At 38.5% G+C, this 13,990-nt stretch overlaps 1 protein-coding gene across 10 annotated transcripts in view; it reads right to left on the bottom strand.

Annotated features, from left to right (window-relative positions):
• TIAM2 (TIAM Rac1 associated GEF 2) overlaps positions 1-13,990 on the bottom strand; it is a 133,967-nt gene that overhangs the window by 2,085 nt on the left and 117,892 nt on the right. For all 10 annotated transcript variants that reach the window (XM_085576633.1, XM_085576624.1, XM_085576623.1 and 7 more), the window contains 11 exons: positions 10,110-10,289; positions 8,620-8,688; positions 8,122-8,247; positions 6,878-6,986; positions 6,122-6,301; positions 4,642-4,760; positions 3,415-3,523; positions 2,363-2,421; positions 1,431-1,536; positions 617-704; positions 8-162 (listed from right to left, as the gene is read on the bottom strand). In XM_085576633.1, coding sequence (XP_085432759.1) covers positions 8-162; positions 617-704; positions 1,431-1,536; positions 2,363-2,421; positions 3,415-3,523; positions 4,642-4,760; positions 6,122-6,301; positions 6,878-6,986; positions 8,122-8,247; positions 8,620-8,688; positions 10,110-10,289 — 1,300 coding nt within the window. The remainder of the gene's footprint in view (positions 1-7; positions 163-616; positions 705-1,430; positions 1,537-2,362; positions 2,422-3,414; positions 3,524-4,641; positions 4,761-6,121; positions 6,302-6,877; positions 6,987-8,121; positions 8,248-8,619; positions 8,689-10,109; positions 10,290-13,990) is intronic.

Raw genomic sequence — 13,990 nt, 5'->3', positions numbered from 1 at the left:
TTCTTACCCAGTTTGGCTGTTGCAGGTACACGATTCTTAAGTGGGATGAGGCGATCTTTACATTTTTTCTCCAGTGGTAGCTCACATTTTATGTGACGTCTGAAATTCTCCCGCAGAATAGAACGGATGACCTTCACAATGTTAGTCTTGTTCTCAGAATCACTGCAAGTTTAGAGAAAACACAGAACTTAATTTCCTTGCTGAATTAAGACTTTCTGCTGATGGCCTTTAGTGCAGTGGGTTTTTTTCAAAAGCTTGCTCTAGTAGTGGGTTTACAGCTATCATAAGATCATAGAATGTTCTGGGTTGGAAGGGACATAAAGATTATCAAGTTTCAACCCCTGTGCCATCGGCAGGGACATCTTAACAGTGTTAGACATTTCACACACCTTGTGTTTTCTGACACCTTGTGCAGATTTCTGACATTGGATCACTACACCTAATTCACCCATTTGAATTTTTTATAGTTTATGCAGTAAAAGACTTGCATAGTGCCTAGCTTCAAATTTGCCACTTTGATACTGCTGATGTGAAGGTCACATGGGGGAAAATATTTTCTTTTTTTTTAAATTCCATTAATGTGATTTGAGGACTACAACCTCCATGTAAAGCTTACCTGCTGCACAACTGAAAAATTGTTTCTGGCCTGCCTTCTAGTTCTGACTTTGTGTGAATCAGTTCCCAGATACAGCTGTTCTCTGTTCCTGTGCATGGAAGGAAACGTTACTTTTGCATACACTCCACAAAACCTTTGGCATTAGAAAGACCAGGGTAGAGCTCCTCCACTCTCCAGAAGGCAATGTTAACTCAGCCACACATGGAGCTACAGAAGATCTCACCCAAGGTGGAACCCAAGAGAAAGTCCCCTAAGCTCTCTGTTGCAGCAGCCTAGTACTGCCTTTGAGAACTTCTCTCTTGGAGAGGTGCTTTCCCCCATTCTTTCTGCTTCTGTATCTTCCAGCCTTAACAGGCCTTCACATAGGTGTGCTCTAAAGACCTTGTGACACTTTACAGAACATACAGAAGTGGATAGGACTATAAAGATCAGCTTGAAAATAAACCCACAGCCCTTTACTACCACAAATTAGTCACCTTTCCACTGTTGAGGATCAGCACACACACAGCACCAGTGTGTCATCAGAATGTCAACTACAGTAAACCACCTGCTTTTTATTGGGAATTTCCATTCTGTCATTCCTTCACATCATGTTACATCTCCCTTAATGCACAGAAGTCAACATAACAAATGAAGAAAATCTGTAAATGTATCAAGCCTGTATAACCCCCCGAGTACAGAGACAACAGTGGATAGATGGTATTTTCTCTACACCTGCTTGTTTCCAGAGGCTCAGAAAGACATCTGTAAGAAGCAGCATTACAGAATTCCAGAAAAGCATTCAGTCCTAAAGTATTTACTGCAAGATCGTTACCTGCTGTGTTCCCCAGTCGAACTTGAAGAGCAGATAAAGGAATCAACCAACGAAATTTAAATGGATCCAAGTCACCATAATTATGTGCAGCACGAACATTTGTAGGCTGTAAAAAGAAAACAAAGGATATTTCTAAGAAGTAGAAGAAATAGTGGTGTTTCATGCTACTCTTACAAGATGTGCCTCTTAAGAAAAACTAAATTGATTAAACTTTCCTTCACTACCTTAAAATGAACTTGTAAATGTAGTTGAAATGGTGATAGACATAACCTTGGAATTGATAATTGCTTCAACTTTTAAAAGCCATTTGATTTTAACTGATAAAAATAATATTTTGCCTATAAGTACTACCAGGGAAGAAGTTTCCTGTGAAAGAACATACAGACTGTCGATTAACAGAATACATTAATTATCTAGCTGCTGCTGCTACTTTTAGAGCTCCTCCATCTGTTACAATGAGCATGGTGCAGTATATCAACACTGATACTTGGAACATACAATTTGCTACCTGACTTCCACATTTCAGATCTGTAAGTGGGTGCAGAGAAGGTTATGTTTATAATGCCCCTTTTCCTTTCCTTTCAGGGTAATCAAGGGCCCATAAAACGATCTTTCACCTGCACCCTGTGGTAAGGTAGGCCATTATAAATGCTATCTGGAAGAATTAGTTATTTCTGCATAGCAATGTTTCATCTTCCACTTGATTAAATTAATGTAGAGCTCACACAGATGATGCTGCTTACTAAATAACAAAAAAATATTTATTGCTACACAGATACTAAGCATTTGTTTCAGCAGGATAGCCAGAACTCCAGCCTAGTAAGGGAAAGTGGTGTTTCACCTCAATCACTCCCCCTCTAACATTGTTATGGTCCATCTCACTTTGCAGTAATATCCTGAACATCCACCATCTCCACTGATACCAGACTTACCATTTTCTTTTTCAGTTTGTAGTTCTCCTTATACACCAGTATTACAGCCCTCTTAAAAACTGAAAAGAGAAGAAAAGAAGAAAAGTGTTAATTATAGGCATGATATTACAATATTCAGTGGAAATACGATCTTGGAGAAGCTGATTATTATTGTCATGGGAATGTGAAGGATAAGACAAACAATCATTGAAAAGCATTTGCCCTGTGTTGAGATGACAGCTGGGTTTTTCATCCTGCACTTCCATGCAATGGCAGAGTTCTTCCCTCAGATTTTGTTCTGAACATTTAGGATGAAGCCATTCTGTACATTTATTCTGAAACTACCAGTAACCACCTATCTATCTCCCATAAGTTTTCACATAAACAAATACAAAATATGTAGGTTAGATGTAAGATTTTTCTTTCTGCAGACAGTGGACATTTTCAAGTGGAGTGAAGGGCAGGAGAGTGATGTGAAGGACACAGTCTGTTCTTCCTGCAGTTTAACAGTTTATTCTTCTGTTTGGAGCATCCCCTCCCCTAACCATGCTTCCTAGGGAAGGAGCGCCCTGAGAAAGAGATACCTGTCTGTCATCAACCTGGAGTTTTTCTGAAGGTGTTTATCCACTGAAATATTAAAATAATATTTTTTTTAAGAAAGTTTCATCAAGTTCCAGGTCAAAATAATCTGGGTGGGGATTTCAGTGCAGTAGCTGTAGAGCAGAAGTTAATCTGAATCCACAAGACATGACTTTCACACAAGCCTCCTCTGAAAGCCTCATTTAACAGATTGTTCTAAAGACTCTAATATTCCCTATTGAAAATCTTCCATAGTTTAAATATAGGCAAGACAGCAGATAAGGGTGGCTCACAGAGCAAACAGTACCACCAAAGAAATAAATAGAAACTTTTTTCATGTTAGGAAAATACAACTATCTATTTTTTCACATATAAGTCCACCCTACATATCACATGACTACAGGGAAGGGAGTTTGGAGCTTTTATCCTGTGAGAAGATATAATGTGGCAATCTTCAGATTTGAAAGTGCAGAGTGCTTAAAGAAGACACTTACCAAACACTGTAAGTTCAAGGTCTTTCCTTGCTTTGCCCAGCGACGGGAAAGGATTCAGCCAGGTAACTGTAGAGTGCATCAGAAGTTCTCCCATTGAAAGCTCTGTCACCTGTATTAAATAATAACAGTAGGTAACTTAAATAAGCAGTATAAATATCTACATCAGTGCTGCACTTTAGTACACGTCAATAACTTAGAGGATCTATGTTTTCTGTATTTGTGTATAGATCTTCACTACAGCAGGAAAAGTGTGAGTAATCCCTTTTTTTAAAACAGCTTGCAAATATACAATGTTATAGCTCCTAAGTTATGGAAGCTGGGCAGAAGTTCTTACTGTTAACTTAGAAGTATACTAGGCTGATCTGATATTCTTACACTTCCATATAGCCAGTTATGAACCGCCTGATTTATTAGCTGTAAGTAACTTTAATTTCTATAGAGTAATTAGAAATGACACTACCAATGGCAGAATTAATGGAAGTCTTAAACTCTGAGGCTCCTTTCTTCTGTGGGATACAACATAATGCTGAAGAATATCAAAGGTTGTCAAGTTTTATTTCCCCATAAATTATGAGAAACCAGATAGTCAACAGGGATAATTTGACTTTTACTAGCAGGAAATGAAACAACTGAGATGACATCTCTCATATCTGATATCCAACTTTACAGATTTGATCTGCTTAGTAACTGTTTGATGTAAATGGCTAAGTTGAGGCCAGTCAGGGAGATGACTGCACACAGTCTGTATAACTAATGGGTTTTGCTCTGACAAATACCCATGGATGCCTCAGCACTGGAAGTGCAGAGAATGAGAATAACAGACCTTAATTTGAAATCCCTCAAATTGCCATTTTCATTTATACGGGTGAAAAAATATGTTAAGAACTTAAGAATTCAATAGCATAAAATCTGAATGCCTTGGGGCATGGATAATCTCTGCAATGTTTTGACAAGAGGGATTTTTTTCCTACTGAGAACTATATCTACTCCTGCTTGCAATTCCTGTCAGTCCAGAATGCAGCTCTGGCAGCTGTCTGAAAACTTTACCATAACCTGCTGACAGAAAGAAATTTGTCAGGCAGATACAAAACACAAGTCAAAATATTAAAAGAGAAGGGAGCAAGCCCAGCACAAGTAAATTCCCCATATTACCTCAGGAAGAGAAGAAGCCCCTACAGCAAGCTGGATAATGCTTCAAGAGTGAATGTAACATGTTTCTTCTCTTACCTCTTTCTCTGTTCCACTTTGTTCTGCAACCAGTTGGTCAAATACAGTGCCATAATCTTCATATATTTTCTGCATCTCATTTATGTGACTTGCGACTTTTTCCATTGCCTTCAGTGCTTCTGTAAGGTTTAAAAATTTAATATACAGCTATATAATTAATTTTTATTTTCTAAATATGGTAATTTTAAATTTCATTCCCCTTGAGGTATGTAAAATGACGTTGCCTTGCGAACGTTTTGCTGAGCTGAATTCTGTCAATACTTTCTCATAGCAACAGTAGAAGAAAAACTTCCTGGTCAGAGTACGTGAAAAATGCTCATGTGGCATCTTAAGTGACAGAAAAGGCTGCAATAAGCATTCAAGTGACAAGCCCCCAAAGTTAGCAGTATGAAAGTACCATGGTTAAATTTTGCATCTTGTAGATACAGGGCCACTAGATCCTCTGGAGTAATCTACACTTATCCTAGAATAAGTTATCTAATGGTCTTTAAGAGAAATAAATTGCATTTATTTGCAGAATGGACAAAGAAATACAGTGTTAGGCTGTATAAGTTCCTCATAGGCTGTACTTGTGAAATGCTGGTGGCTAGGTTTTGTTTAAATTATGTTTTCCAAACAAGAATGTCTCTAGATTCCATTAGATTTTTGTATTAATTCAGAATGGAATTGGACAGGGTTCCTTTGTTTCATCAATTCTTAACAGCACAGTTGTTTCATCGTCTTAATTTTAGCAGTTTGTCATCTATCCTGATTGCAAATAAGTCTCCAGCCCCAGCTTGTTTGGGGAAGGGAACAATATTGGAAGCTCCTTTTGAAGTCAGTAAGATCCTCATGAGTTTTTACTAACAGTGTATTTTGTCTGCATCCATTTTGTGAAAATGACAGTCAATCCATAAAATAAATCTCTTGATTTTCATATACCAGATGCTGACAGACCTGAACTGGAATTTGCTGGGGTGAAGTCCCAGGCATGTAAGCCTAGAAAGGCAATGCACATGGGAGAACTGCAAACATTTCAAAGATCTCTTCTACACAAGCAAGAGTCACAGAAGGACCTCGAACAACAAATATTTCCTTCTGTGGTGCTCTTAAATTTTGACATATTTCAAGAACTAAATAATAACCACAAGATAGAGCCTTGGTCAGTGTTTCTCAAGTAGGTTAAAAAAAAAGCAAAAGGCAACACTGTGACCTGACATGCTCCTTTGCATGAGGCTAAAGATCCCAGTCCTACTTGCCATGGCAAATCCTGGGCATACCTATTTCTCAAAGGGACTTGGACATACCAAGTAGGACTTTTAGCTAAAGGAACAACAACAAAAAAATAAAATACTTATTACTTTTAAGGAGAGGAAGAGAATTCTCTCTAGGTTTTGACAAATTCTGTGCTATCTACCAGAATGCCTACCAGTATGTTCAGAAAGGGCAGGAAATAAAGCTTAACTCATATTCATTCCTGTAGAAGAAAAGAAGTTGTTACCTGTCAAATGATAATGCTCCTCACTCTCATTGTCTGTCAGAGACACCAGCTCTTTTAAAAGCAGAGGATATTTCAGCACTCTCTGAACAGGCTTTATGAGATATGACTCCAGTGTAGAAGAATGTTGCTTTGTGGGATTTCGAGCATCCAGAAAGGTCTTAAAGGCACTATCTGTTTTGGCTAGATAAAGAAGAAAAAAAAAAATTAATTGGTCAGTTGAACATAAAAAACTCATGGAAGCAACCATAACTGAAAAACATGAAGTGGCAAAACTCTCACCCTTTTCAATGGATGATTTACAGAGTAGTATATATTATTCATTTCATAATAATTTCCTGCATCAGATAACATTTAAAAGGGCTGAGAGAGCAAGGTGAGATTATTCCTCTAATTTTTCCACTGCATTGCAGTGAATGACAGGAAGTAATTCCTGATTTATTCTATCATTTGTTGCTGCTTTTCTGGAGTCTGGGCCTGCAGACAGCACAAAGTTGTAGAAGGTGTTTCTACAGTTCTCCAGGCTACTGTCTGGGGGATACAAAAGGAATCTTATTCTTCAGGTCTATACCATACTTCAGAGAACCTGTGATCTTAGATCTTCCTGTCAGAAGATAGCTGATTAGTCCTTGTTTTATACCAATATTTATTCCTGGATTTTATCCAATATTCTTTGCAAGTTGACAAGATTTTTTTACAGTTGTTCATTGCAGTTTGAATTAATGCAAGCGAATTACAATAATGAAGACAATAAATTACCTCTCTCAAGAACTTTCTGAACTTTGATGTGGTTTGCACAGAAGCCACTGTACAGTTTGAAGTGGTCAGCATAATACAGAAAGGAGCCTCCAAGGGAAAACAGCAATTTCTGAAATCAATGCAATCAAAATATTAGTTCACCACTAGAATCCTAAATAAATATTCAGGAATACAACAAGCAGACTCAATGGTGGATTATCTGCTATCTTTCTATACATATCTCATATTATATATATATATATATATAAAACATGAATATACTACAGGTAGTAACAATGATATTTTTGTATTTCACTGAGTGTAGAGGTCAGCCTATTTAGACATAGCCTGCAATTTTCTCCTTTCTTCCTGAGCAGGTATTCTGTTTTACTTTATATTTCAGGCAGCATAAGGAACAAAAATCAGCAGCCATATAACTATGTTGTGCTGGGAAAAAAATGTGAGCCATAGGAAGCAAGGCATAAAAGTGCCAAAGCCAGAAGGGACAGAGTAAAACAAATACAGGATTGCTTTCCAGCTGTTTTCCTTTTTTCAGGCAGGTGGTAATTACAGGACACCTCTGATGTTTTTGGATGAAGGAGAGGTTGGGAAGATGTGGGAGGGAGTGAATCACAAGAGAGAGGTTTTTAGAAAAATGCCCCCCAAAGCAAATACAAGAAAGAGGAGTAGCGAGGGAGGAGGAGAGCAGCCCTTTCCCCTGTTAATCAATGTTTGCTCCACAAAATGCAGTGAGTGTTCAGGAGACATGCCAGCAGTTGAGCTCAGTCCTGAGCCAGTGATTCCAGGGAATTGACTTCCTCTGGTCAGGGCAGGTACTGGGTAGTGCTGCAGGCCTGCTTCTTGGATCTCACAACATGGGAAACTTGAGTGGCATTTAACAAGAGAAGCACCCAGTGTGTTGGGGGCTAATTGGGCACAGCACAGAGAAGCACAGGCAGGGCAGAATTCAGCACAGTGACAAACTCTCTGCAAAGGAGTTCTATCTCACAAACACTGCCAGTTTATCGTGTACTCCAAGTCTACTCTGTCTTTTCCCATGTTGTAACTTTTGCTATGGGGAGGAAGATAAGACCATGAAAAATAGCACTTATCTTTCATTGCTCAATAGAACTCTGTAATCCAAAGTAAAGCTTCAAACATAAAAGCAACCCTATGAAACTTCTAAGAGCCAGAACCTTCTTAAAGCGAGATTTTCACAAACATTTGCAGGCACACTACAAAGTGTGAAATAATGAAATATTTACCCGGAACTGAGATGGTGTTTCCAATGTATTAAAATCTGAGGAAGAAGATATTCCATCTTCAAGGGTCTCCAAAAACACCTTCTGGAAATCCAGCATTTCCGGCAAGCTGCCGAACAAGGACTCCATCTGTGGAAAACATCAGGCCATGAAGTACAGCACTCCATGGACCTAAAAGGTCTTTTGAAAACAGTGGACTAAGGAGATGTAACAAAGAGATTGCAAAAGCTAGTAATATCTTTGTTAATACTTTTCAAACAGGTTTTATAAAAAACCCATACAAAAAGTGAAGGTTTCTCAGCAGTTAAATCAGAAGAACAATTACTCCTTAAGAAAAGGAAGTGATGCACACACCAGAGGAAAAGGCACTGATTGGTGTCATTCCTATTGACATCTTTGTCATTTGCTTTTTCTGTCACACTCTCAGCAATGAAAAACGCAAGTGCCAAGGTCTTAACCCATGTAAGAATTACAAGGACCTTTTTTCAGATATTCCCTCACCTCATCCTGAGTAAGGAAGGTTTCTTTTTGGAGGGGCTCCAAGTATAGCTCGAAGAGGCAGCTCAAGTCCTGCAAAAAAGAATATTTGTTCACTTTTTCTGTATCATTTGGGAACTGTTCTTTATATTGCAACCCTGAAATAGGGGTAAGTTTGGGGAATGAACTAAAGATACAATTCTTTTTCAGTAACAAAATAGCCTGCATGTTAGCACTGAAGTTACTGCTAAATTAGAGTCAAACTGATTTCAGAGTAATGTTTTGTTTCATCCGTAAGGCTTTACAACTTAATTATAGCAAATTATATTTTAGCTTAGCATGGGGAAGAATTGTTATAGGTGATTATTTTTAAATTAGGCCATATTAACAGCATCAAATATTTTAATTATTTATGTTTCATAAACTATATAAATAGCCACTTTCTCAGAAATCTGTAGTAATATTCAGAGGGAAATATAGCATTTTAAAACACTATAAGTTATTAAAGTGTTCAGTTATGTTGTCAGATAGGTGTGATCATGGGCATTTTCAGTCACTTCGAAAAATTAGTGCCATTTTTGAAGACTTACTATCCCACCCGAAAGCATGGCAGCAGGTCTGGGGCCCACTACAGGGCTCTCCAACCCCAGGAAGAGACACACCAGAAATTCTATGTGGAAGGAAAAATGAGCAGCTCCCTGAAAATGCTGCAACAAGTATTGCAACCTGCCAGCATTTTTCTTGATGCAAAATTTCATGTATATCAGTGGCCTCCAAGATCGTGCTTTGTTCAAGCCATTGCTCTAAAAGACACATCCACACATAAATGAGGGTCTAGCACATGGCTGTAGCAAGCAGTGCACTGGTGGATGAAGTATTTTCTCTTCCACAAACATTATTGCAGCAAGTGCTGGCATCTGTAAATACAGGTTTTGAGATCCAGAAAAGGAGATGATGCCTTCTTGCTGGAGGTCAATGAAATTGATGTTTCCTTTGGCAGCCAGTCACATGATTTTAGAGTTCATAAAAAAAATAGAGATACATGGCTTAGCAGTCAGAAGAGAAATAACTTCCATGTCATGCTACAACCCACTGGAGTTGTGCCTTTTAGCCTTCCTGGTTCAAAAATAATCATGCGCTCTTTTCCACATACTCATTTGTAGGAGACTATTCTGTTCTTCTACCAGATTTATCTTCATCTTGATAATTAGGGAGACATCTCCTGGAAAAACCTCTTTTGTTTGCAGGTATCTTCTCCCCACACATGACCGCTCTCCAATACAGCTACAGATTGACCATAACTAATGCTACTACATCAAATTCTACACCCTCAGCTGCAGGAGCAAGTCTGCCAGGACAATTAGATAAGGAAACAGGAACAATTAGACAAGGAAATTTTGTAGGTTATGGCCCTTATGGAAGGCTGGTTGTATAAAGATAAAATCAAAATACACTAACACCATCAAGAAGTTACAGTCAGCCTCAAAAACAAGTGAGCCATGTTTTTTTTTTACCTTGACATAAGACTTCTCAGTGTCCATAAGTTCTTGGATGACTTTCCTCAGTCTATCTGCATCAGAAAGGTGACGAGCCAGTGGTCGTGGAGGTGGATCCTGGTTGTCCTTCTGTCCTTCCATATTGCTTGCTTGGACTTCTTGGAAGTTTCGGCACAATGCACTGATCTGTTCTGCACTCTGTTAAATGAGAAGAAACAGACAAGTGACAGCGTTTTAAAATGCCAGTTGTACTGCAATTATTTATTTCTAAATTCCTCCAATTTTGCTCCTGTTTCAAATTCAGGGGCCACAGCATGCCATTGTTTTTTGTCAGATGTGTAGCTTTGAACATCTTTAATTTATAGCAGAACCGGATTAGAGCAGTAAAAGGAATTTAAAATTGCTAGTGATTTTCCAGCACAAATTATTTTCAGTCTTCAGATACAAGCTCATAGCGTGCAAAATATGACAGAGCACTTGGATATGTCACATACTTTGATTCTTATGACACTAGTGTCACACTGTTTTCCACCTCTCTTATTTTGCAACACTCACTGTATTAAAATTGAAAGAATTAGCAGATAAATATCTTATAAGCATCCAGAATAATTATTTTGTATTTCATCTTCAACCTATGTTGTGTTGTGCATTTTGTTGTTGTTGCTTTCTAAACATTGAGACATGAAGCTGAGGGCTCAGATTCCAGTATCTGGGGGTGTCAAAATATGGTCAGATGTTTTCTTTCCAAGGATGTTTTCTTTCCAATATGTTTTCTTTCCAAAAAATGCAATAGGAATTGAATGGTGTTTGGTAGAATTACAGCTCCACACTGATGGAATAAATTTAAAAAACTTAGTCACTCTGTGACACTGAAATTAATTAGTGGCTTGCAAACAAATCCTTTAGGAAGTGGGGTGTGGGTTGTTTTAAAGCAACTTCTAAACAACTGAACACCAAAGCACTTCACTTTTGTTTTCTTTGTTTCTGATGTGAGAAAGGTTTGTATTTATATCAGAATGTTTCAGATTTTACACTCTCAACAGCTCAAGATGCACATGGGCAGCATGATTTACATCAGCCTGATGACTGATCAAGGACACTGGGATCAAGGCAGCCTATTGAAAGTAAGTCACAAGCATCATCATCAGGCACAGTTTTACAAGGAAGAGTTAGAAGTCCTCTATTCCTCCTCAAACACCTTTGCATATAGAGCAGGCAGACATTGGGGAATGTGCTATTTCTACATCCCCTTGAGTTTTGGGGTCAGTGCTGCATCTGTCACCAAGAATCACTGTATGGGAAAGCATATAGAAATAGATGAGACTCCTCAACATAAATCCTTTTTGACCACCTAAGCAATATAATTTTGTTGTCAGAAATTGTTCTGCAATTGTTCTAAGCCCAAGGCACAGGATTACATCTCAGGTACTGTTGACAAGCACTGATTTTTATAAACTTTAATATGTTCCTGGATACGTTTGCAAATTTGGCATTACAAATATTGCCCTTGACCTCCCTGCTTACAGGATCTTGTCTTTTCCTTAAGTCATGCTGCTCTCTGTCCTTCCCTTTACAAGACGGAAGAGTCTTCCAGACTACACAATATCCAGACTTCACTCTTTGTATCCACTGTGGTATTTACACTTGGGTCAAAGCAAGCATGAAATGTTACTTGATCACAGGACAAGTGTTTCACATTCACTCGTACACATTGCACAGACCACAGAAGATGAAGGAACCCATTTTGCAGTGGAACCAATGGTTCTTGACAAGGAGCCTAGTATAAATGAGAACATAGCAACAAATAACTAGAGAAGCACAAAACAATTCTTCCTCCATGTTTCTACCCAAAACTCTCTTACCACTCATGTCAAGATCTCTACCCTATTTATTCCTAGTGTTCTGGACACTACTTTCTGCCTTTAACACAAAACAATTTCCAGCTCTTTTAAACTGTTTAAAACAGATCCTTTCTAGAAAGTCTTGAGTGACCTAGGACCAGCTCTTTTACATCTGGCATGTTTGGGCACAAAAGGTTCAGCTTCTGTCCTCTATTTGGGATTGCCCTGCAGCTGGGATTTCAAAGCCATCTGGGCATTCTGAATGTCAAAATCAAATCTTGGTAGCCCAGTGCCCTTAAGAAGTCTCAAAAGGAACTCCCTCTTGATACGACACACATCCACTGCTATCTTGAATTAAGGAGGGAATTAACCCTGAATTTGCTCTGATCTTGACATTGCAATGGTTAATACAGGCAGATATGACTCAGATAAAACTGATAAATTCCTTAAGCACACAGCTGATTTTATTTGCACAGGACAAAGACTGTTTGTACTTAGTAAATGGTAAAACATTATTTATGCAAACTTTTATAGTGTGCAGTTTATCAGACTAAAAACATTTAAATCAGTATAAAAGAGAAGTCCAGATAACTGACTGAAGACAAGGCTGCAACATAGCTGGGAACAGATAAAAGCTGAGGAGAAACTACAATGGAAGGGACAAACTTCCTCCAAAATTCATTACTTGAGCTTATGTATGCTGCTTTCAGCAACATGTACAGGGCACTACAAGCAGCTTCAGCTTACCTTTGGCACTGAACCACAGACAGATAAGGCTAAATATCAAAAAAATTAGACAACAGTGCTAGAGGTGGGAAAGAAAAATTGAGTTTATGCAGGGCTTAAAGAAAAAAAAAAAACCACAGTTTTTTCCTGGTGTCTGAAATGGATTCCAGCCACAACTCTGCCCACTGTTCTGGCTAGTGTATGGAAAGGGTTCCTTCCTTCTTTCAGGGAGAAGGAAGCTAAGGAGCACTGTGCTTAAAAAACCTTATGGTTTATTTGCCATATTCTAGATTTTCCAACAAAGCTGTGTGAACTGTTCTACAGATCTACCAGTCAGGGGAAGCAACCTCCTGACCAACCTCTCTTGGCCTCTTAGAAAACAGAAGGATGTGTAGAAGTAGCCTGGAGAAATATTTAATTCATCCTTGCATGTTTGAGACTCAGATTTAAGGTTCCACCTCCTTCTGCAAGGAGAATTCTCTGTGAATGTGGACTGCTCAAAGTAACCTTTGAACAGAAAGTTCCAGCCCACAGAGATGTCGCCTTGACCCACAGCAGCCAGCAACCACAGTGGTGATCACCTTGTCAGATAGAGATGCAGCACATTCTCTTTTCAATAATAGTTGTGACAAGAAATATTAAAGATTATTCCCCTAAAGTGAGCAAAAAGATACTCTTACAAGGATGTCTTACAGATTTTCTTTGCTCCTTGCAGACAAGCATATCATCGTTTGAGGCTGTGCTATCCCCACCAGAGTAACAAAACCCCATAAAATTAATCAGTGAGAGACCAGAAGACATTAATCACCAGTGGTTAAGAACTATCACAGTGATTTCATGGCTATCCTGTGACTTTCTACTGAATTATACTGATTGAGCATAAATGCTGCACAAGGTCAATTAGTGTTACAGGGTCTCTGCATGCTGCTGTTAACTTTACCCTCATTTATACATATGATGAACTTTGCCTGTCTGTCAGGGTTTGTTTGAAACAGTGATGGAAAGGAATATTTTAGTAGATTTAGAAAACTCTACACAATTTAAGAAAGACTCCTTGGTGAAGTGAAAGCCAAGCATGACCTTTGAAGAGTGTTCAGGATTCAGTACCCTTGCGTAGGACACAGACCACATATATGGGCTGGATCACCAATCCTTTGAACTCCCTACCCTAAGAGGAAACATGCTCAGAAACATCCTGCAGAAATTAGATTAGATTAGATTTGGGCCCTCCAAAAATGAACAGCTAACGTGTCAGCTCTATCTGATGGATGCATTTCCAGGAAGACTGAATGCACCAGTGAGCAGAAGAAATACAATTACATGGAATTTTGA

The sequence above is a fragment of the Lonchura striata genome, chromosome 3, assembly GCF_050655825.1.
Source record: "Lonchura striata isolate lonStrDom1 chromosome 3, ASM5065582v1, whole genome shotgun sequence".
NCBI classification, from domain to species: domain Eukaryota; kingdom Metazoa; phylum Chordata; class Aves; order Passeriformes; family Estrildidae; genus Lonchura; species Lonchura striata.
The sequence above is the reverse complement of the archived record's forward strand: the minus strand, read 5'-3'. Positions and strand labels throughout refer to the sequence as shown.